The sequence below is a fragment of the Pelobates fuscus genome, chromosome 2, assembly GCF_036172605.1.
Source record: "Pelobates fuscus isolate aPelFus1 chromosome 2, aPelFus1.pri, whole genome shotgun sequence".
Lineage (NCBI taxonomy): Eukaryota > Metazoa > Chordata > Amphibia > Anura > Pelobatidae > Pelobates > Pelobates fuscus.
In genome coordinates this window covers 428,986,020-429,007,060 of record NC_086318.1, presented here as the reverse complement: position 1 = coordinate 429,007,060, position 21,041 = coordinate 428,986,020, and the positions used below count along the sequence as shown (strand labels likewise).

Sequence of the window (21,041 nt, the reverse complement as noted above, 5' to 3'; positions counted from 1 at the left end):
GTGTGATAGTGTTGAGGGTGCTGAGTGTGATGTGTGTGAGGGTGTTGAGTGTGATGTGTGTGAGGGTGCTGAGTGTGATGTGTGTGAGGGTGCTGAGTGTGATGTGTGTGAGGGTGCTGTGTGTGAGGGTGCTGTGTGTGATAGTGTTGAGTGTGATGTGTGTGATAGTGCTCAGTGTGATGTGTATGAGAGTGCTGTGTGTGATGTGTGAGGGTGCTGTGTGTGATAGTGCTCAGTGTGATTTGTGTGAGAGTGCTGTGTGTGAGAGTGCTTTGTGTGATATGGGTGAGAGTGCTGAGTGTGATGTGTGTGAGGGTGAGAGTCTGGTGTGTGTGAGGGTGAGAGTCTGGTGTGTGTGAGGGTGAGAGTCTGGTGTGTGTGAGGGTGAGAGTCTGGTGTGTGTGATAGTGCTGAGTCTTATGTGTGAGAGTGCTGAGTGTGATGTGTGTGAGGGTGCTGTGTGTGATAGTGCTGAGTGTGATGTGTGTGAGGGTGCTGAGTGTGATGTGTGTGAGGGTTGCTGTGTGTGATGTGTGTGATAGTGCTCAGTGCGATGTGTGTGAGAGTGCTGAGTGTGATGTGTGTGAGTGTTTCTGTGTGTGATGTGTGTGAGTGTTTCTGTGTGTGAGTGTTTCTGTGTGTGATGTATGTGAGTGTTTCTGTGTGTGATGTGTGTGAGTGTTTCTGTGTGTGATGTGTGTGAGTGTGATGTGTGTGATAGTGCTGTGGGTGAATGTTAAAAGGGATTGTGTGTTGGGGGGGTAAAAATAAAATAAACAAATAAGCAGGCATTTTATCCCCCCTCCCTTCTTACCTTTAGCCTAGGGGTGGACCAGCACTCTCACATCATCCCTGGTGGTACAGTGGTGAGTGAACTCTAGCCTGCTGGCTAGAGTTCACTCTCGCGAGATCAGGGGTGTTGCCATGGCAATGCTCCGGATCTCGCAAGAGGAACCCGGCGGAGCTACAAGATAGAGCTCCGCCGGGTCCTCCTCTCCCTCCCCAGCCGCATGTCTATTCAAGTGCAGGCCTCGGCCCATGGCCACCACGGCGCACCGGGCATTTGCCCGGTGTGCCCGATGGACAGTCCGGGCCTGGAGGGCAATATGATAAATAAGAAAGGGAATGCAAACTTGGGCAAATAGAAAGGGAAATATTCAACTCAACTACTTGTCCAGCTCTGCTTTTATATCCTCCCTTTTCAAAGTAGATATTCCCAATTTCTGGTGCCCTGATAGTTCTCTATGCAAATATTACCCTCTAACTGCTGTTTCTTTCTTCTTTCTCTATTACCAGGGAGAATATTTCTGTTCAGGGAAAGCAATGGTTAATACGATGTTTTAGCATCAATGCTGTCCTCTTTTTCATTCTATTCTGCCTGACGACTCCTTCAGTTTTTACAAAAACATTCGAGATATTGGACTTCACCAAAAAAGCTTATCAACTGCTCGTAAGTAACGTTAACTGTAATCTACTACATTACAATGGGAATAATTACAAAGAAAGGTTCCAATGGAGGCAGGATGTAGATTATAATGGACTATTACCACCTCTACAAGACCTGGGTACAGACAGTCTATATAATGTAATGGACTATTACCACCTCTACAAGACCTGGGTGCAGACAGTCTGTATAATGTAATGGACTATTACCACCTCTACAAGACCTGGGTACAGACAGTCTGTATAATGTAATGGACTATTACCACCTCTACAAGACCTGGGTACAGACAGTCTGTATAATGTAATTATTACCTCCTCTACAAGACCTGGTTACAGACAGTCTCTATAATGTAATGGACTATTACCACCTCTACAAGACCTGGGGGCAGACAGTCTGTATAATGTAATGTACTATTACCTCCTCTACAAGACCTGGGTGCAGACAGTCTGTATAATGTAATGGACTATTACCTCCTCTACAAGACCTGGGTACAGACAGTCTGTATAATGTAATGGACTATTACCTCCTCTGATTGTACCAAGGATATATGGACTCCTAGACTTGTTTCGTTGCATTATCATCAATACAGTGTGTAGTAAAGCTCATTATAATAAATACAGTGACTGCCTCTAATATTTGATCTAATGTGATTTTATTTTATTTGCTCTTACAGAAATTTGGTATAAAAATCGGCTTCCCTACAGTCACGCTGTTTTTATTTTCTTGCCTGTTGCGATCTTTTGTCTACCAGTCATCACTATGTGAGCGTCACTGGACAAAGTAAGTTCTTTGTATCTGTCTGCAATGTAAATGTATCTACTTATTTAGATGGGTTACTTTTAGATGGCTGTGCATGCAAGAACTGGGACACTCCAAGCACCATAGCAATTTATGGCCTTTAATTGGGTAATGGCACAATAGAGTTTCCCATTTCTTATAAGTGCAGTAATCTGCAAAAGCCACTGTGGCTACAAACCACCCGGGCCAAGTAGTTGTAGTATAGGAAGAATTACTGCTTCTACCTTTGTAATCAAGGTAGTTTTAGTATGAAGTAGTTGACTGCAGAAGTTGCAAAGCTCTGGCTATGCTACCTGCAAACTATTCATGCACTCCTGATCTAATGATAGAGTAACCGTCAGGTTTTAGAATTGTGGGAATCTCTGAGATATCTTTTTGTGTTCACAATGTTATATTTTTTACAGGTCTGCATGTTCAAACTTTTTCTGTTGCTCATCTTCATGGTGCTGATTTTACCATTGCTCGGCCTCCTCAGGTTAGAATAAACTTTGCATTTACTTCTTTCACTTCTACCTCTTTTAAAGACACGGTGTGCGAATGGTTTAACCCAAAGTTGGTTCTCCAACCTCCGTAGACACCAGAAAAGCCTGCCTTGGTCACCATTGATAGGTTGTGTGCCTCAGCTGCCGATTTCAGCCTATCAAAGGCTTCCCATTGCCAGTAATAGTACATACTGCTACTCACATGAGGCAATCAGGGATAGAATGACCCTTTCAGCCTATCACTGGCCTCTGAGGAAAACCTTCTTCTTCTGCCACATTAAGCCATCTTGGATCAGCCATTATCCAAATCAAGATCACTCTCCCTGCGGCATGTCCACAGAGCAGAGCCATGCTAGGAAGCATTCATATGACGTCATATTCCGGCCCCGGTCTCATTAAGCTGCGCGCGAGGGCGGGGGAGCAGAGACCGAAGAGCCTGCTCCCTCTGCGGCCGCCAGCAGACCTCCCTCAGCCAGCGGGCAGCAGACCTCCCTCAGCCAGCGGGCAGCAGACCTCCTTCAGCCAGCGGGCAGCAGACCTCCTTCAGCCAGCGGGCAGCAGACCTCCTTCAGCCAGCGGGCAGCAGACCTCCTTCAGTTAGCGGGCAGCAGACCTCCTTCAGCCAGCGGGCAGCAGACCTCCCTCAGCCAGTGGGCAGCAGACCCAGCTGTCTGCCCGGCCCCAGGTGCCGATGGCCCACCATGAAATTTCCCGGTATCCCGGTGGGCCAGTCCGGCCCTGTGTCTGTTGCAGACTGAGGAATGTCCGACCTTTGCACAGACACACAAAAATGGAGCAACAGTCAAAGCTGAAACGTTTCAGATTGTATCAGAGACATCCGTGGACACTACTCAGATACACATGCAGATGCCTGAGCTAAGTACACAGCTTGGTGCGGCAGCCATATAGAGTAAAAAAATATATATAAATGAAAAAGAAATGCTGCTTTACACCGGTATCTCGCGGCACAGACACCTGTGATAACTAACCAGCTTGATGCACAGAAACTGAGTGAAAGACGAAATATATATATACAAAATGCACGTTAAGGATAAAGCTAAAAAAAAAAGAAAAGAAAAAAAAGTAAATCTTTCTTGAAATCACCTATCCTTGCTAATGCATATGATGATTTAGTCACACCATGTGGTCACGCCGTGTTTAAGCTACCACTATAGGTGGCCCTTTAAAAGTGTTTGCAGGAAAGCATACATTTCGGGATATTGGGGTACTGTGAAGCTGTGGTGGGAAAATGTCAGGTGAATAAAGTGAACAATCCTCACATTATTAAATATAACACAATATTACAGTTAAATAAATCCACAATCCTGAAGGTATAAAATATTACATATTTCACAGATAATTGCAAAATACATGAATCTACATTTATAAATATAGAAATTTTAATTTAGAAAATGCAGCTTCAGATGGCCATGTATGTGGGTAGGGCTGTAATGGGAAAAGGCTTGCTAATTATAGGTTGAGAATTGTATCAGCGCTGGTTTATAATTACCTGGTTACCTGTTTTTTGTAGGAATCTCCAGCTGGCAAACAATCAAAAAGTGAAGAAGACAGATACCAGTGGTAAGTAGCCATGTTGGAGTAGCATCCATAATGTTTTACAGGGCAATGCAGTGTATGTAAGATTTTATATTAAATAGGAGGAATGGTGAGTTGTAATGAAGATATGGTGATTGGAGTGGTTAGGAGTGTGTGGGACGGTTTGGTGCATCTTGCAATTACATTTTATGTGAAGGATACTTTATTTCCATATATTATATAATATCCTAATCTTTTATTGTTGATTTCTGCATTTGAAATACATAGGAATGAATCAACACCAAGTCGCAAAGATTTTATTAAAGACACGGAGGCTCCTATTATGCTTCTCTTTCTTTAATTTTCCCTCAGCAGCGAAGAGAGAAATGAGTAAAAGAGAAATTAGCATATCATTAACATATATACATATTCAACAGTGCTACATAAGGGAACCTCCCCTTTCCAGTATATAAGGTGTAGCACTCTCTTCCTCTTCCTCTTTCTTCGCTGCTCCCTCAGACCAGCTAAGTACCTTCATTAACTATTTACTATTACTTGTCATTTTTGTCTACATTGACTGTCCCTGGTTTTGCAGGGCTTGTTTATGGTTTATTCCTACTCTATGTTCACTATTCTATTCTCTATTATCCTTACTGGGGTGGGCTCAGGACCCTCTCTTTCCCTTTGGGCTGCTTGACCCCTGCCCGTTATTTGACCGGGTCCTCCGGGGCCTCCTAGCATTCCCCCCACCCCCCCACAGCCGTTTTCGGCACCCATAGACCCCCGCCGGCGGCTTACCCGGGCGGGTTCTTTCTGCTCCGGTTCTGCCGCGCGGACGCTCTGCGCATGCGCGGAACACGCGCGGCGGCCATTTTGTTGGTTTCTTGTCGCCGGTCGTGCCGGCGGCCATTTTAAAGCCTCCTTACTCGGCGGTTTTGCTTCATTACTCCGTGGTGGCTGCATGCTCCCTGCTTCTGCTCCTATAGCCCGATAGCATGCCTAAAGGAGTATGAGTCTCGCACCTCTACGCTACGTCCGTCCAACGACGGTCCCCTGTTCATCTCACTTAAGAAACTTCATCTACCCGTATCTACCCCGACACTAGCGCGCTGGATCAAATGGCTGCTGGCTACAGCCGGGATCGATGTATCAGTCTTCTTGTGATGGAAGGACGTGTAGGATCTGAAATGACCTTTTCTATACATCTCCCATCAGAATACCCAAAATGAGTGCCTTAGGAACCAATGCTTTTTTATACTGTCTAAATATATTTTCTCTGTTCTTTAAGATGGCCGACTGCTATGAAACTTGCTGCGTACAACATAATGGCGATACCTCCCTCGGAGACAACACCCTTATGATAAAGGATGTGTACATCCCCGAGGGAAGAGATAAAAGAAGAAGCATAGCAACAAAAGATCAACCAATGGAAAGCTTGCAATTTATGCTATACAATGTATACGTATTACTTTATGACGTTTTCAATGGTTATAAAAAACACTCCCTATCTTGAAGTAAACTCAGAAGGAACTTTGCTACTGAACTTTGTGTGTCAGTGTGATTATTTCTCTCCTCATGCATGAGCCACACCTTGAACATATTGATTAGAGCTGACAATAGAAAACAGAGGGCAGAGAGATCCAAATCAATTTGGCGCCCAACGTGGGGCCATGGCCTGTGTTTGTCGAAGCCGAACAGGAGAGGAGCGGGGCAAACTGTGAAGGACAGAGCAGGAGACTGATCACCTCCGACGCACGGTAAGAATAACCCCCTTTGTGACTTATTAAGCCGTTATCTGTCCTTTGCCAGTAAGTCCACGATTCTCAGCGTCGGCTCCGGCGGACACCAAAGACAGGTATATCTTGGCTACGGTCCAATTATTTATAGAACCCATTACCTGCCTGTTGTATACTGTCATTATATTAAGTTCTGTCAGAATTGTTGAACTTATGTTTTGGGGGGAGATATCCTATGGACCCTATGTGTGAACTGTTTTAGATACTTGTAGATACTTCAGAAAGTATACAGACAGACTGTTTTATAGTGAGCACATCTTAGGACAGGGGGAAAGTCCACAAAATTGCGTGTGTGCAGGGACAGGTTTTAAAGGTGAGAAGCCCACAAGTGCGTACGTGCAGGGGCTGATCTCCCTTTCTCCCCGAGGTTGAGGGTGCAAGAGATATACGTCTGGCTGTCAAGGAAGGCGGATAGAGTTAATGTAAGAATCAGTTCTTACTGAAAGGAACAAAGAGAAACCACCTACCTGTTTATTATTTTCTGTGTATTTGTTTCTGCCTCTGTTTCATGTCCTACTGACAAGAGGAGAGAGTGGTCATACTCCCCTCGAACCGTATGAAGATCTATACTCAGTTGAGGCTATAGATCCGGTGACCAGTCTACGTTTTGGGAAGACGCACGGGGTCACTCGTGGCAGTCGAGCACAGTAGACGTTCTGTTTGTTTATCAGCTCCATATTACTATCTCTCTCTCTCTCTCTCTATTTCTTTTCTCTTCTTGTCTGTGACAATGGGTCAAAAATATTCGATCCCTACCGGGGGCAGCCTAGAAGTAGACATTGTAATGCAGAGGGAGGGTGAAAAGGCGGTAAAATCTGCGGGAAAAATTGCTAAGATGTGTGGAGTAGATATAAAGACAGGGGGGGAGGCTGCAACCAGAAGAATGGCGATTGTTGCTCACAGAGAAACGAGGCAAGCTAACAGACAAGAAGTTGTTAGATACAGCGGAAGCATGGTTTCGAGTTGCAAAACTTATCCATAGTGAGGGATGGGTTGAACAAAAAGACTGTGGCAAACAAACCATTTATGTGTACTATAAGCCTCCAAAAACTGTGAAACCCCCCCTTACGATGACACTAATCCACAAACGAAGTGCAAGCAGATGGGCGCTATTACGTGCCTGACCCCACCCCTTCCACAACGGCCCCTCTTCCATACTCAAAGACCACTCCCATTCCCCCACCCTTTCACCCCATCACGCCCATCTATCCTTCCATCAACATACCTCCACCCTCTTCTCCTCCCCTCACCCTACCTATCCCCTCCCTAGTTCCTCTCCCCCCTCAGCAAGCCAGCCAGGAGTCGAGACAAGACCCTCCTCCTCTTCCTCCTCCTCCACCAACCCCTATTTCCGCCACTACTACTCTGATGCCAGTTACCGTAGCACCAGACCCCACCCCCGTACTGCATCCTGTTCAACACACCCCTCATATGCCCACCCTTTCCCCGGCCTGGCCCAACCATGTTTATGCCCCCACCCAGTCTGGGTCTTGGGACACGACCAGTTCACAAGGATACATGAACGAACAAGACCTGGGTGCAGACAGTCTATATAATGTAATGTACTATTACCTCCTCTACAAGACCTGGGTTCAGACAGTCTGTATAATGTAATGTACTATTACCACCTCTACAAGACCTGGGTTCAGACAGTCTGTATAATGTAATGGACTATTACCTCCTCTACAAGACCTGGGTGCAGACAGTCTCTATAATGTAATGTACTATTACCACCTCTACAAGACCTGGGTACAGACAGTCTATATAATGTAATGGACTATTACCACCTCTACAAGACCTGGGTACAGACAGTCTATATAATGTAATGGACTATTACCACCTCTACAAGACCTGGGTACAGACAGTCAGTATAATGTAATAGGCTATTACCTCCTCTACAAGACCTGGGTACAGACAGTCTGTATAATGTAATGGACTATTACCACCTCTACAAGACCTGGGTGCAGACAGTCTCTATAATGTAATGGACTATTACCACCTCTACAAGACCTGGGTGCAGACAGTCTGTATAATGTAATGGACTATTACCACCTCTACAAGACCTGGGTGCAGACATTCTGTATAATGTAATGGACTATTACCACCTCTACAAGACCTGGGTGCAGACAGTCTGTATAATGTAATGGACTATTACCACCTCTACAAGACCTGGGTGCAGACAGTCTCTATAATGTGATGGGCTATTACCACCTCTACAAGACCTGGGTGCAGACAGTCTGTATAATGTATAATGTAATGGACTATTACCACCTCTACAAGACCTGGGTACAGACAGTCTCTATAATGTAATGGACTATTACCACCTCTACAAGACCTGGGTGCAGACAGTCTGTATACAGTAGTGGACTTTTACCACCTCTACAAGACCTGGGTACAGACAGTCTCTATAATGTAATGGACTATTAGCTCCTCTGATTGTACCAAGGATATATGGACTCCTGGACTTGTTTAGTTGCATTATCATCAATACAGTGTGTAGTAAAGCTCATCATAATAAATACAGTGACTGCCTCTAATATTTGATCTAATGTGATTTTATTTTATTTGCTCTTACAGAAATCTGGTATAATAATCGGCTTCCCTGCAGTCGCGCTGTTTTTATTTTCTTGCCTGTTGCGATCTATGGTCTACCAGTCATCACTATTGGAGTGTCACTGGACAAAGTAAGTCCTTTGTATCTGTCTGCAATGTAAATGTATCTACTTATTTAGATGGGTAACTTTTAGATGGCTGTGCATGCAAGAACTGGGACACTCCAAGCACCATAGCAATTTATGGCCTTTAATTAGGTAATGGCACAATAGATAAATATTTAAAATACAGGAGAGCGCACTCTTAAATAATAAATATAGATATGAATAAAATAAAATAAAATATGTAGGTATAAGGTTTAGCAGCTAGACATAAAGCAAAACTCCTTAAAGATCGTGCCCTAAGTATATGAATAAAAAATGTCAGCGCTATATACGGTAGCCTCCTCTGTACTCCTCTCCCTCCTCTACATCCCCTCTGTGTGGTCTCTTTAGTCGTTCTTTTGGTTTCTGATTTTGAAAACGGGGATTCGTAAATAAATGGCGTGGTCCTAAAAAATCCTTCCCCCCAGTGTGATTAGAGTGATTATTGGACTTCTCAAATGTGTTGTCCTCTTTTTGTGATAGTGCTTCAAATCTATTGGACATTCGCTCTGTTTGGGGAAAAGTTTTCTGTTGTGGTTGTGGTACTTTAGACTGGAAATTGGATGAATTTTTTCCGTTTTTTATTGGTTACTAAAGTCCAGCCTTTCTCTCTAGGTGTCTTTGGGGTAGGGTTAAATTGCTTAGATCTAGATATCTCGTGGTGATAATGATTCTTATTAGCTTCACCATCTCCTTGATAGGGGTTGTGTGTGCCCCTAGTCCCATACTCTGTGCGTTTATTCTGGAAAGTGTCCCTTCTTATGGTAGTTTCTTACCCTGTTCTCCTGAAAGTCTTGTTGATCCCTCTCAAATTTCTTTTTCTTAATATTGATAGTTTCTTCAAAATTTCTATCTAACTTTTTCTCTATTTTTTCCATTAATAAAACACAATCTGGAAGTTCCAGATATGGTGTTAAAATATCTTTCAAGTTGCCTATTTCCTCATCTAGTTTAGTTAACATTCTTTTCCTTGTGCAAATAATATGGTTAATGAGTTCAAATGAGCAGTGATCCAAAATACGATCCCAGACGACATTGAATTCAATGTCGTCCTTATCAGCTGCTGATTGAAGCATCGGTCTCAGACCCCATGGTATAATACGATTATCCCAATATTTCTCCAACGCCGCTATTTCTAGCTTAATTCTCATCTCTTTAATAATACATTTCTCCAATAAAAATATGTTTTCTCCAATGAATACTATCTCTGTTTGATAGTGGTGCTTCATCTTGTTTTAAAGCTAAATCGATCTTACATTGATCTCTATAGGTAAAAAGAGACATGATGTCTCTAAATGCTGCTCTTCCTCTTTAAGGAAAGAATGGAAATAGATAAATATTTAAAATACAGGAGAGCACACTCTTAAATAATAAATATAGATATGAATAAAATAAAATAAAATATGTAGGTATAAGGTTTAGCAGCTAGACATAAAGCAAAACTCCTTAAAGATTGTGCCCTAAGTATATGAATAAAAAATGTCAGCGCTATATACGGTAGCCTTTCAATAAGGCAACCTATAAAAAATGGGCAAAAAATCAAACAGATCTCTGTGAATTAGTGGTATACATATAAGAACACTTGAATCCCACAGTAAGTTAGACTTATGCACAAAAAATAAGTAAAAGAAAACTTGCTTAAGAGTCCATACAGTCTTATAAGAGAGTCTTGAAGGGGTTAATCTTGTATTGTAGTAGGAGATACACTGTAGCTTTTTTCGTGGATAATACCTTCAAAAGATACAAAAAAGAGCTTGCATAGTGTAAAACCGTATTTAATAAGTAAAAAGATACCCTTCCCCCCAAATGGAACCCTTACGTTAGCAAGTAGTGATACTTGTTTCCAAGATATCACAAAATACACTTTGTATAGTCAGAGGCTGTGCAGCCGTTTACCGTCCGCTGTTCTCAGCAGTATTCAAAAGTTCCCGCCCGATCTCAGCGCTGATACGGTGGGTTCTAGCCTGCAAGATGGGAGCATCAGCGTGTGGTTGACTCTAAGCCGGCTGTGGACATCAGACCTCTGCACCCGATGACACTTCAACGCGTTTCACCCGCTTTGCCGGGCTTTTTCAAGATAGTGTATCGGCTGAACAGGACATCTTTAAATACATTTCCATCTGATCAACTAATAATAAACTGCTGATCGTCTCATAGTATTTAACACATAAAATACAGAGGATAAATAAAATCCGGTCCTTCTTTAACATAAAAGTATATAAAATACAAATACCTAATATAAATTATAAAATATAGAGAAAACATTTTGGAGGAAACATTATAGTACATAGGTTGTATTCATGCAGAGGAAAATAGAGTACATTATAAAACAAGAGGTAGGTGGTATATTCCATATATACATAGTACAGTTAATTATAATGACTTTTAAACTTCCCTCATTTATACCCATTAATAAAAAGGGCACAGTCATAAGTAAAGTGAGGGAAAAAAATAATAATAATGATGAGAAAAAAATCATAAAAATGAGAAAAAAATCGTCATCAATCGTTGAGTAAAGATAAATGGAGAAATATTTCTTAAAAGGTTATCCAAAAATAAAATATAAAAAAATATATAATTTTGACAATGCAGTTAAAAAAAATATACAAATGGAAAAATCCCATTTAAGAAATACAATTTAAAAAGTACAATTTATGATAATATAGTGGATATGCTTAGTAAAATCTAGTGCCCATATTCACCTTCTAGAGGTATTCATAGGGTAGAGCAACATATCAATACCCTAAAACGGGCAAAGGTGGTCGGGAAAATATATATATTATGTCAGTATTCCTAGAATGCAAATGAGGGGAACAGAAGCCCCATATTATAGTCTGTAACTTCAAATAACACCTAATAATGAAAGAGTCTCAAGTGTGGAAAGTTAGAAACTGAAAATTCTTAAAATGCAGTATACTCCGCTTATAAAAAACTAATAAAGTATGGTTCGCCTTAAGTTTAAAAATTCCATGTCTAGGTGCCATATATAGAAGTTGATTATAGGATATTTACAAGTTCTAGGTCCACATTCAGACCTAATGGCGCCAAAGTTTTTAAGTTAAAAATCCACAACATTTCTTGATATATTAATTTCTTAGCCAGTTCTCCCCCTCTCCATGGAATATTAACCTTTTGTATTCCACAGAAAGTGAGGCAGCCTGGGTCACTCCCATGGTACTCCATGAAGTGTCTAGACACAGAGTGTTTATCAAATTTCCTTTTGATGTTATATATATGTTCGTTAAAGGATCACTCTAGGCACCCAGACCACTTCAGCTTAATGAAGTGGTCTGGGTGCCAGGTCCTTCTAGGGTTAACCCATTTTTTCATAAACATAGCAGTTTCAGAGAAACTGCTATGTTTGTGAATGGGTTAAGCCTTCCCCTATTTCCTCTAGTGGCTGTCTCATTGACAGCCGCTAGAGGCGCTTGCGTGATTCTCACTGTGATTTTCAAGCGTCCATAGGAAAGCATTATGAATGCTTTCCTATGTGACCGGCTGAATGCGTGCGCATTCAGCCAATGGGGAGGAGACGAGGAGGATCGGAGGAGGAGAGCTCCCCGCCCACCGCTGGAAAAAGGTAAGTTTTAAACACTTTCCCCTTTCCAGAGCCCGGCGGGAGGGGGTCCCTGAGGGTGGGGGCACCCTCAGGGCACTCTAGTGCCAGGAAAACGAGTATGTTTTCCTGGCACTAGAGTGGTCCTTTAAGTCTCGTTTTCAGCATTCTTTTGGTTTGTCCTACATATTGTAGTCCACATGGACAACCTAAAAGGTATATCACTTGCTTGGAGTGACACGTAATACACTCCTTTATGTTGTATGATTTTTTGGTGACTAAAGATTCAAAACTAGAGATTCCTCTGTAAGGGGGACCTGTGGTTTTGCATACACTGCAGTTCCCACACTTAAAGAACCCCTTCTCTGTGTTCAGAAAGTGTGTTTTAGGTTTTGATTGTCTATAGCTGTGTACCAACTGATTCCTAATTGTAGGTGCACCCCTGAAAATTATCCTTGGTTTCTGAGGTAAAAGTGGAGCTAGAATTGGGTCCTTGTGTAAAAAGTGCCAATGCTTCTTAATAGTTCTCCTTAGTAGGTGTGCATGACTACTGTAGTTAAAAATGATGGGACACTTAAAATTCTGTGAATTCTCCTTGTCTTTCTTGAGTGGATTATAAGAGTGGTTCTTTCCAAGTCTTTAACTTTATTGAGTGCTAGTTCTAAAAGCTCAGGTTCATATGCTTTCTCTATAAATTGTTGTTTAACCAACTCTAGCTGTTGTTCGCAGGTTATAGGATCTGTGCAATTCTTCTTTATTCTTTGGAACTGTCCATATGGGACATTAGTCAGCCACGGTGGATGATGGCAACTTGTTCTTAGAATAAAGCTATTCACTTCTACCATCTTAAAGAAGGTTTTTGATTTTAAATTTCCCTCTTCTACATAGAGGACTAAATCCAAAAATCCACACTAGTGGTGCTGTGTTTAGAAGTGAAGGACAAGTTGGATCTATTGTTATTCATGTGTCCTAAAAACATGGAGAGTTCATGTTCTTCCCCTTCCCAAATAAAAAAGCAGTCATCGATATACCTTCTATAGAGGACCAGGTTCGCTACCCATGAATGCTCGCTCCATATATTCATGTCTTCCCAATATGCCATAAACATATTGGCATAACTGGGTGCGAACCTTGTCCCCATAGAAGTTCCCGTGACTTGTAAATAGATCTCCTCATCATGCCAGAAAAAATTGTGAGTCAGGATAAAATTGATGCACTCAATTAGAAACTCAACTTGTCCCATCTGTAACTGTGAGTCTCTATATAGAATATTCCTAACCGCTTTTAGTCCCAATTCGTGTTGGATGACTGTGTATAGTGATGTTACGTCACATGTCACCAACCAGTAGTTCTTTTTCCAGGTTATGTTCTTATATGTATACCACTAATTCACAGAGATCTGTTTGATTTTTTGCACATTTTTTATAGGTTGCCATATTGAAAGGCTACCGTATAGAGTTTCCTGTTTCTTATAAGTGCAGTAATCTGCAAAAGCCACTGTGGCTACAAACCACCCGGGCCAAGTAGTTGTAGTATAGGAAGAATTACTGCTTCTGCCTTTGTAACCAAGGTAGTTTTAGTATGAAGTAGTTGACTGCAGAAGTTGCAAAGCTCTGGCTATGCTACCTGCAAACTATTCATGCACTCCTGATCTAATGATAGAGTAACCGTCAGGTTTTAGAATTGTGGGAATCTCTGAGATATCTTTTTGTGTTCACAATGTTATATTTTTTTACAGGTCTGCATGTTCAAACTTTTTCTGTTGCTCATCTTCATGGTGCTGATTTTACCATTGCTCGGCCTCCTCAGGTTAGAATAAACTTTGCATTTACTTCTTTCACTTCTACCTCTTTTAAAGACACGGTGTGTGAATGGTTTAACCCAAAGTTGGTTCTCCAACCTCCGTAGACACCAGAAAAGCCTGCCTTGGTCACCATTGATAGGTTGTGTGCCTCAGCTGCCGATTTCAGCCTATCAAAGGCTTCCCATTGCCAGTAATAGTACATACTGCTACTCACATGAGGCAATCAGGGATAGAATGACCCTTTCAGCCTATCACTGGCCTCTGAGGAAAACCTTCTTCTTCTGCCACATTAAGCCATCTTGGATCAGCCATTATCCAAATCAAGATCACTCTCCCTGCGGCATGTCCACAGAGCAGAGCCATGCTAGGAAGCATTCATGGTGCTTGACCATGCTTAGTTCACCATAGGTGATCTTGGGTACTTAACCTGGCTGAAATCAGTCTATGTAACCACCCTTGTATTTCCATTTTCCAGTATGGACTTCTTTTTCCAGTGGCTGTTAGGCAGTGAGGAGGACTGGGAAGGTGTTGAACGCTTGGAGTACGTAACAAGATTTTGTCTTATATTTTCATATATTATATTTTATATATATTTCTTATATATATCACCTCTCTGTATACTGACTTTCCTCTCCAATTCTATGACTCCTGTTGTATATCTTCTTTTGTCCTGCCAGCTTTGTCCCATCCCTCTCCGTCATGGTGTCTCCCCTTGTATCTCTCTTTCTGTCCCATCCTTCTTTATTTCTTTTAATCCTGCCAATATTATTCTAGGCAATTAATGGGCACTCACAAATTCTTCCTTCTCAGATGGGTACCCATAATCACGGCCAATTAATTAAGTCCAGGGTCAACGCAGCCGTATTTGGTGTTTTATGTGGATGCTTAGTAAGGGGGCGTAACCGTTACCCTGGAAAGTTACGCATTGCACAATTGTCTTATATATAAAAACATATTTTATGTTGAGAAATAAGCCAAGAATATACAAAAGCTGAAATCAAATGCACCCTGAAAATATACCAAACAAGCTTCCGTGTGGGTAATCTGATTGTCTCACAGAAAGGGTGGCAAGTCAAATGGCCTATTCATGTCACAGGGTCCTGACTTGAGTTCCCTATTCAGATTATCCTTTTGTGTTGTAATAATTATAAATATTTCAGCCCTGTCTAGGGGAGGCATATTCTCTATTACCTGTAATCTGAATTTAGATCAACTGTGTCTTCTCTACACCCTGCTGTCTTTTTTACGTACTTCTGCCATGATGTGTCATAATTTATCAGCCCATGTTAACACTGTTCCTTTCTCCTTAGATGTTTGCTCCTTCCCAACCAAGGAGCATTCTTTGTAAATTACATAATCAACTCCGCGTTTGTAAGAAAAGGAACAAATTTGATTCGTTTTCCAGATGTCTTCTATTTTGTATGGAATATGGTGACTGCAAAGTCTGCAGGAGAAAGGAACACCATACGGAAGGTAAACTACTGATTCTATAATTTGGAGTAGAATGACTATGACATTAACTGCAATTGATTTATGGTAATTACTATTATTTCATTATTTTACAGAACCAGGTCTATCAGATTGAGCTTGGAGTCATGTATGCAGATATGATCTTCACCTTTACAGTCATCATGGCTTACAGTTTAACCAATCCCCTAATTGCTCTATTTGGTATGTAAATGTTTAGGATGCATTATGTTTATCAAGGTATCTGTAATCGTATAACTGTTAATAGATTATCAGAATCGGAACATGGAGACCTCACTGCTGTGATGTCCCCTGGTATGGGCTAGTTACCAAAAGAAAGTAGCAAGAGTTAAGATTTATTTTAGTCAAGCCTCCAAATTTTCACTGCACAGAGTAAGGGAGTGCAGGCTGCAAACGTAACTGGAAGTGCTGCCTCTGTCATAAACAGTTCTGTTTTAGTTGAGTCCAGAAAAAAATAAAATAATTAAGATTACATTGAAACTGTAAATTATTTGGGAAACAAAAAAAGAAATCACTTTTCCATTTGTAAGGTTTTTTTTTAACCTTGTAGCTTACCAAGGGGATAACATTCTCATATTTGAAAAAGCATGAAGGTCTTCTATAGAGACAGGTAAATAGGTTGAAGTTCTGAAAATAGCTTTTATTTTCATTCTGGGTTTTGAAATCATTGACCTATGACTGATTGCAAAGCAGGAGTTACACTGGATTCAGCACACATTCTCCATGCGTTAACACATATATTTCATATATTCTCTTTCAGGACTGGTGTATATTGTTCATAGGCACATTGTTGATCGGTACAACGTGTCCTTTGCCTTCGATCCAGTACAACTGGACAAGAAAATTCATTTCAAAGCCATCTTTCTAGCTGTGACAGGCCCTATATTTGGTCTCTTGTGGCTGTTTTGCTGGTCGTTTTTGAATCTTGGTAAGCGTCTGTGTGTCTGAATGTAACCTTGTGGATTATTCACTAGAAGTAATTGTTAAACAGCTTTTTGATGTAATTTTTAATGCAGAAAACATTGCATTTGTCCTCCAAATCTGTTTCCTAGGCAGGACCGGTGCTAGGATTTTTAGTTACACAGGCGAAGATGCATTTTGGTGCCCCCCCAGCCTCGTTTAAAATAAGGGTAATACAAACACAGAAATAATCATACAGAGACATACAGACACAGACACATACAGACACACAGTAAGAGACGATTAGGTCAAGGGGATTGCCAGCTACATGGGTGGGAGAATTAGCCCACTGTCATAGCCCGATGGAGGAAGTAATTGAAAGTAGTTTAGAGGCTGCAGAGGTCAAAGGTGGGTTCATAGGAATATTGAAGTCCCAGAGAATTAGGGATGGAATATTAGAAGAGAGGAAATAGGGTAGCCAGGCAGCAAAGTGGTCATGGAAGAGAAGAGGGGAACCAGGGGGACGATAAATAACAGCAATACAACGGCCGTGTTTTACATGATGAACTGACAGGGAGATAAAGTAGTCTGGGTGCCTATATAGTAGTACCCGGTAGTAGGGTATACACCGGGAATGTTACTAAGTACAGTGTGGGTACAATGTAGGTAGCTCTTGCAATTAATACCACCTTCTTCTGTGGTGCCACTGATTTTTACATTTGTCGCAAAGCCAGGATAGCAGCTCTTTTTTTTTTTTTTTTTTCTGTACCATGTAGTTAATTAGCCATTTTCCCCATCCCCAGTTTACCCCCTGGGGCTAATATGTTACTCCCATCAGCTCTTTACCTCAATCATGTGTTTCGAAGGGCTAAAGTATTTATTTAATCTTGTTTCATATTCTATGTTTAAAGAGACCTGCTGCACCATGTCTTCTCGTGTGTGTAATGTAGAGTATTATAAAAATCTTTACATACATTTTATGTTTAATTGCAAGATGTACTCATGATATAAAATGTCCACGGCAACTTGATATGTAGATTGCACAGGTATATGCTATGTATGTACAGCTCTGAATTTATTAATTGAAATTCCAAAATGCATGCACCCCTCAGTCTTATTACTTATTCATTTCATTTATATCTATAGGAATCGAGGCTCCTAAAACAATATTTATACTGTGCTCCATCATCACCACGATTGTTATGTGCTTGATTTATAAAGGTCTGGGACCTCTCAAGCTCCTCAGATGCCTGAATTATAAGGTAAAACTTTGCCAGTGGCCTCTATTTTTAATCTGTTTCACAAAAAAAAAAAGAAAAAAAAGAAAATATTTGTAAAAGTTAACATAAGACATTATCCAGCAATCATACAGTGTTTGTCAATAAGTAAACAATCCGTCAATGTGGGCACAAATGTACAGTAATTTTGCGGAATAGATTATATCATATAACTAAAGGCGTGGGCCACTATTTCACTCTTGTCCATTAATAGTGCAGTGGTTTTGTAGGTTGAATACTCCCGACCTAATCCGTAATTATTGGTCCATCTAAGTTTGCATTATCCACGTCTTTACATTCTAATATCGGGTATTAATAACAAAACAAAAAACGTAGTGTATGATTCCCTAATATAATCGCGCAATATAAGTCAATAAGATCAAAGGGTATTTAAAGGGAAAAGAGTTTGTGTCCTGTAACCCAATAGCATGAGGAAATAAAGGAACGATAGAAAATACTTATTCTACTGATGTTCTATCCAACAAGATCCACTTCGGTATGCTATGGTTGGAATAGAATTGATAATTATTGGCTGAGAATACTGCTATATTGTATCAGCGCTAGTTTATAGTTTCCTGTCTGTTGGACACACAAAAAAGGAGCAACAGTCAAAGCTGAAACGTTTCAGATTATATCAGAGACATCCGTGGACACTACTCAGATACACATGCAGATGCCGGAGGTAAGTACCCAGCTTGGTGCGGCAGCCATACAGAGTAAAAAAAAAAATATAAATTAAATAAAGAAATGCTGCTTTACACCGGTATCACGCGGCACAGACACCTGTGATAACTAACCAGCTTGATGCACAGAAACTGAGTGAAAGACAAAATATATATATACAAAATGCACAGTAAGGATAACACACACAAAAAAAAAAGTAAATCTTTCTTGAAATCACCTATCCTTGCTAATGCATTTGATGATTTAGTCACACCATGTGGTCATGCCGTGTTTAAGCTACCACTATAGATGGCCCTTTAAAAGTGTTTGCAGGAAAGCATACATTTCGGGATATTGGGGTACTGTGAAGCTGTGGTGGGAAAATGTCAGGTGAATAAAGTGAACAATCCTCACATTATTAAATATAACACAATACTACATTTAAATAAATCCACAATCCTAAACCTATAAAATATTACATATTTAACAGATAGTAGCAAAATACATGACTCTACAATTATAAATATAGAAATTTTCATTTAGAAAATGCAGCTTCAGATGGCCATGTATATGGGTAGGGCTCTAACAGGAAAAGGCTTGCTAATTATAGGTTGAGAACTGTACCAGCGCTGGTTTATAATTACCTGGTTACCTGTTTTTTGTAGGAATCCCCAACTGGCAAAGAATCAAAAAGTGAAGAAGTCAGATACCAGTGGTAAGTAGCCATGTTGGAGCAGCATCCATAATGTTTTACAGGGCTATGCAGTGTATGTAAGAATTTATATTAAATAGGAGGAATGGTGAGTTGTAATGAAGATATGGTGATTGGAGTGGTTAGGAGTGTGTGGGACGGTTTGGTGCATCTTGTAATTACATTTTATGTGAAGGATACTTTATTTCCATCTATTATATAATATCCTAATCTTTTATTGTTGATTTCTGCATTTGAAATACATAGGAATGAATCAACACCAAGTCGCAAAGATTATGTAGTAATAGACATAGAGGATGAAACACCTGGCTGACGATGGGCTACAAACATTCCTGATGCAGGACGATTGCGAGAAGTATACATCTCATGGCGTATTTGAAATGAAGCTAGACAAGGCACCATAGGATGGATTTCTGCATTTAAAATGAATAGGACAAGAGACCAACATCAAAATTGAAATTCCAAAATGCATGCACCCCTCAGTCTTATTACTTATTCATTTCATTTATATCTATAGGAATTGAGGCTCCTACAACAATATTTATACTGTGCTTCATCATCACCACGATTGTTATGTGCTTGATTTATATAGGTCTGGGACCTCTCAAGCTCCTCGGATCCCTGAATCATAAGGTAAAACTTTGCCAGTGGCCTCTATTTTTAGAACCACAAGCAGAAATGGGATACGGCTGTACAGTCTATGGAGGGAACATACAAAAAAAAAAACCAATAGTGTGATACAGTATATACAGTGAATAGTGCGCTTAAATGGATGCACTCACGAGATAGTGGAGATAAAAGAGCATTCAAGATGCCACCCCAGAAGATATGGGGGGATACTGGTATCCTTTGCAAATGTCGAGCAGCCAATGGGACACAGGACTCCAGGTGAGTAGTAGTAGAAAATATTCATAATTTTATTCTCTTTAAAAGGTAGAACAACACCATAAAGATAAAATATAAAGGGGGCGGGGCCTGGACGCCGAGCTGAGTGGACGCATGTGGGCTCAGCTCCTGCTCTATAGAACATTAAACGACGGCGAAAAGGCACAAAACAGCCCAGAAAACATAAAACTGGGCGACCACACGACAGGCAAAGCTAAGCTGACTACACAGATGTCACGCAAGCCACTTTTCATGCCGGATCGCCGAGATCCGCGACTGAGGCCTAACATGGCGAGAGACCCGAGTGCCGGGGGAGGCGGCCGATCCCCCGACATGGGGCCCGCACTGCGCGGCTCTGCAGTCCTCCCGTCACCCCCCCCTATGGACCGGTGGGGGATATCCCGGTCCAAGCTTGGGACTCCTGCTCACCTACCACAAGAATCACTCATACCGAGCAGAGAGCCACGCGCTGCGCCCAAGATGGCCGCCGCACAGCACTTGCAGCAGAAAAACGAAGACCCAGAGCTCCAGCGCTGGAGAATACAATTCGAGCACCGGTTCGAGCAAATATGCCAAGCATTCTGGAGGCGCTTACAACTCAGACCTCCCTACAACGTCTCACCTGCTAAAAAGAAACAAGCAGCAGCGGCAGTCCATCCACCCAGCTCGGGGCAGGGGGCCCATACAGGGGTGCGCACACCCAGCCACTCCGGCAGCCGGAAAGCTTCCCGAAACAAAGCGACTACACCTCACTCCAACCCCAAGCGGATAAACATCCAGAGGAATAGACCCACGCTCAAACCACAAGCAGCACGGCGGTTGGCAAAGCGGAGGTCCCACACAGACACCCAAATCGGGCAGCTAAGCTCCTGCATACCCCGCAGTGCACGCAGGCCACAGCTCCTCAAGAGAAACACCCGGCCATGCCACGCGCTCCTATGGACAGCCCTCACCTTCCTCGAGAAACGGCAACAAGCCATCACTGCAACGCGAGAGAACCACAC

General features: G+C 41.6%; 1 protein-coding gene and 1 long non-coding RNA gene across 2 annotated transcripts; both read left to right on the top strand.

Moving 5' to 3' along the window:
• The first annotated feature begins 4,253 nt into the window (after positions 1–4,253).
• Positions 4,254–5,650, top strand: LOC134586029 (uncharacterized). The gene is made up of 2 exons (XR_010086566.1): positions 4,254–4,305; positions 5,549–5,650. It is a non-coding gene; the product is annotated as an uncharacterized LOC134586029 (long non-coding RNA).
• Positions 5,651–6,786: 1,136 nt separating this feature from the next.
• Positions 6,787–19,465, top strand: LOC134586439 (CSC1-like protein 1). Its single transcript, XM_063441950.1, has 7 exons — positions 6,787–6,853; positions 8,634–8,740; positions 14,047–14,117; positions 14,588–14,653; positions 15,423–15,585; positions 19,106–19,155; positions 19,399–19,465. The coding sequence occupies exons 1-7, from the start codon at positions 6,787–6,789 to the stop codon at positions 19,463–19,465; spliced, it is 591 nt and encodes a 196-aa protein (XP_063298020.1).
• Positions 19,466–21,041: the final 1,576 nt, after the last annotated feature.

Bases quoted from the DNA above. Each gene is read 5' to 3' on its own strand.
- LOC134586439 (XM_063441950.1), top strand. From the start codon at position 6,787: ATGGGTCAAAAATATTCGATCCCTACCGGGGGCAGCCTAGAAGTAGAC. The intron at 14,654-15,422 runs GTACGTAACAAG...CTTTCTCCTTAG, and splicing joins GAAGGTGTTGAACGCTTGGA to ATGTTTGCTCCTTCCCAACC. The intron at 19,156-19,398 runs GTAAGTAGCCAT...TGAAATACATAG, and splicing joins GAAGAAGTCAGATACCAGTG to GAATGAATCAACACCAAGTC.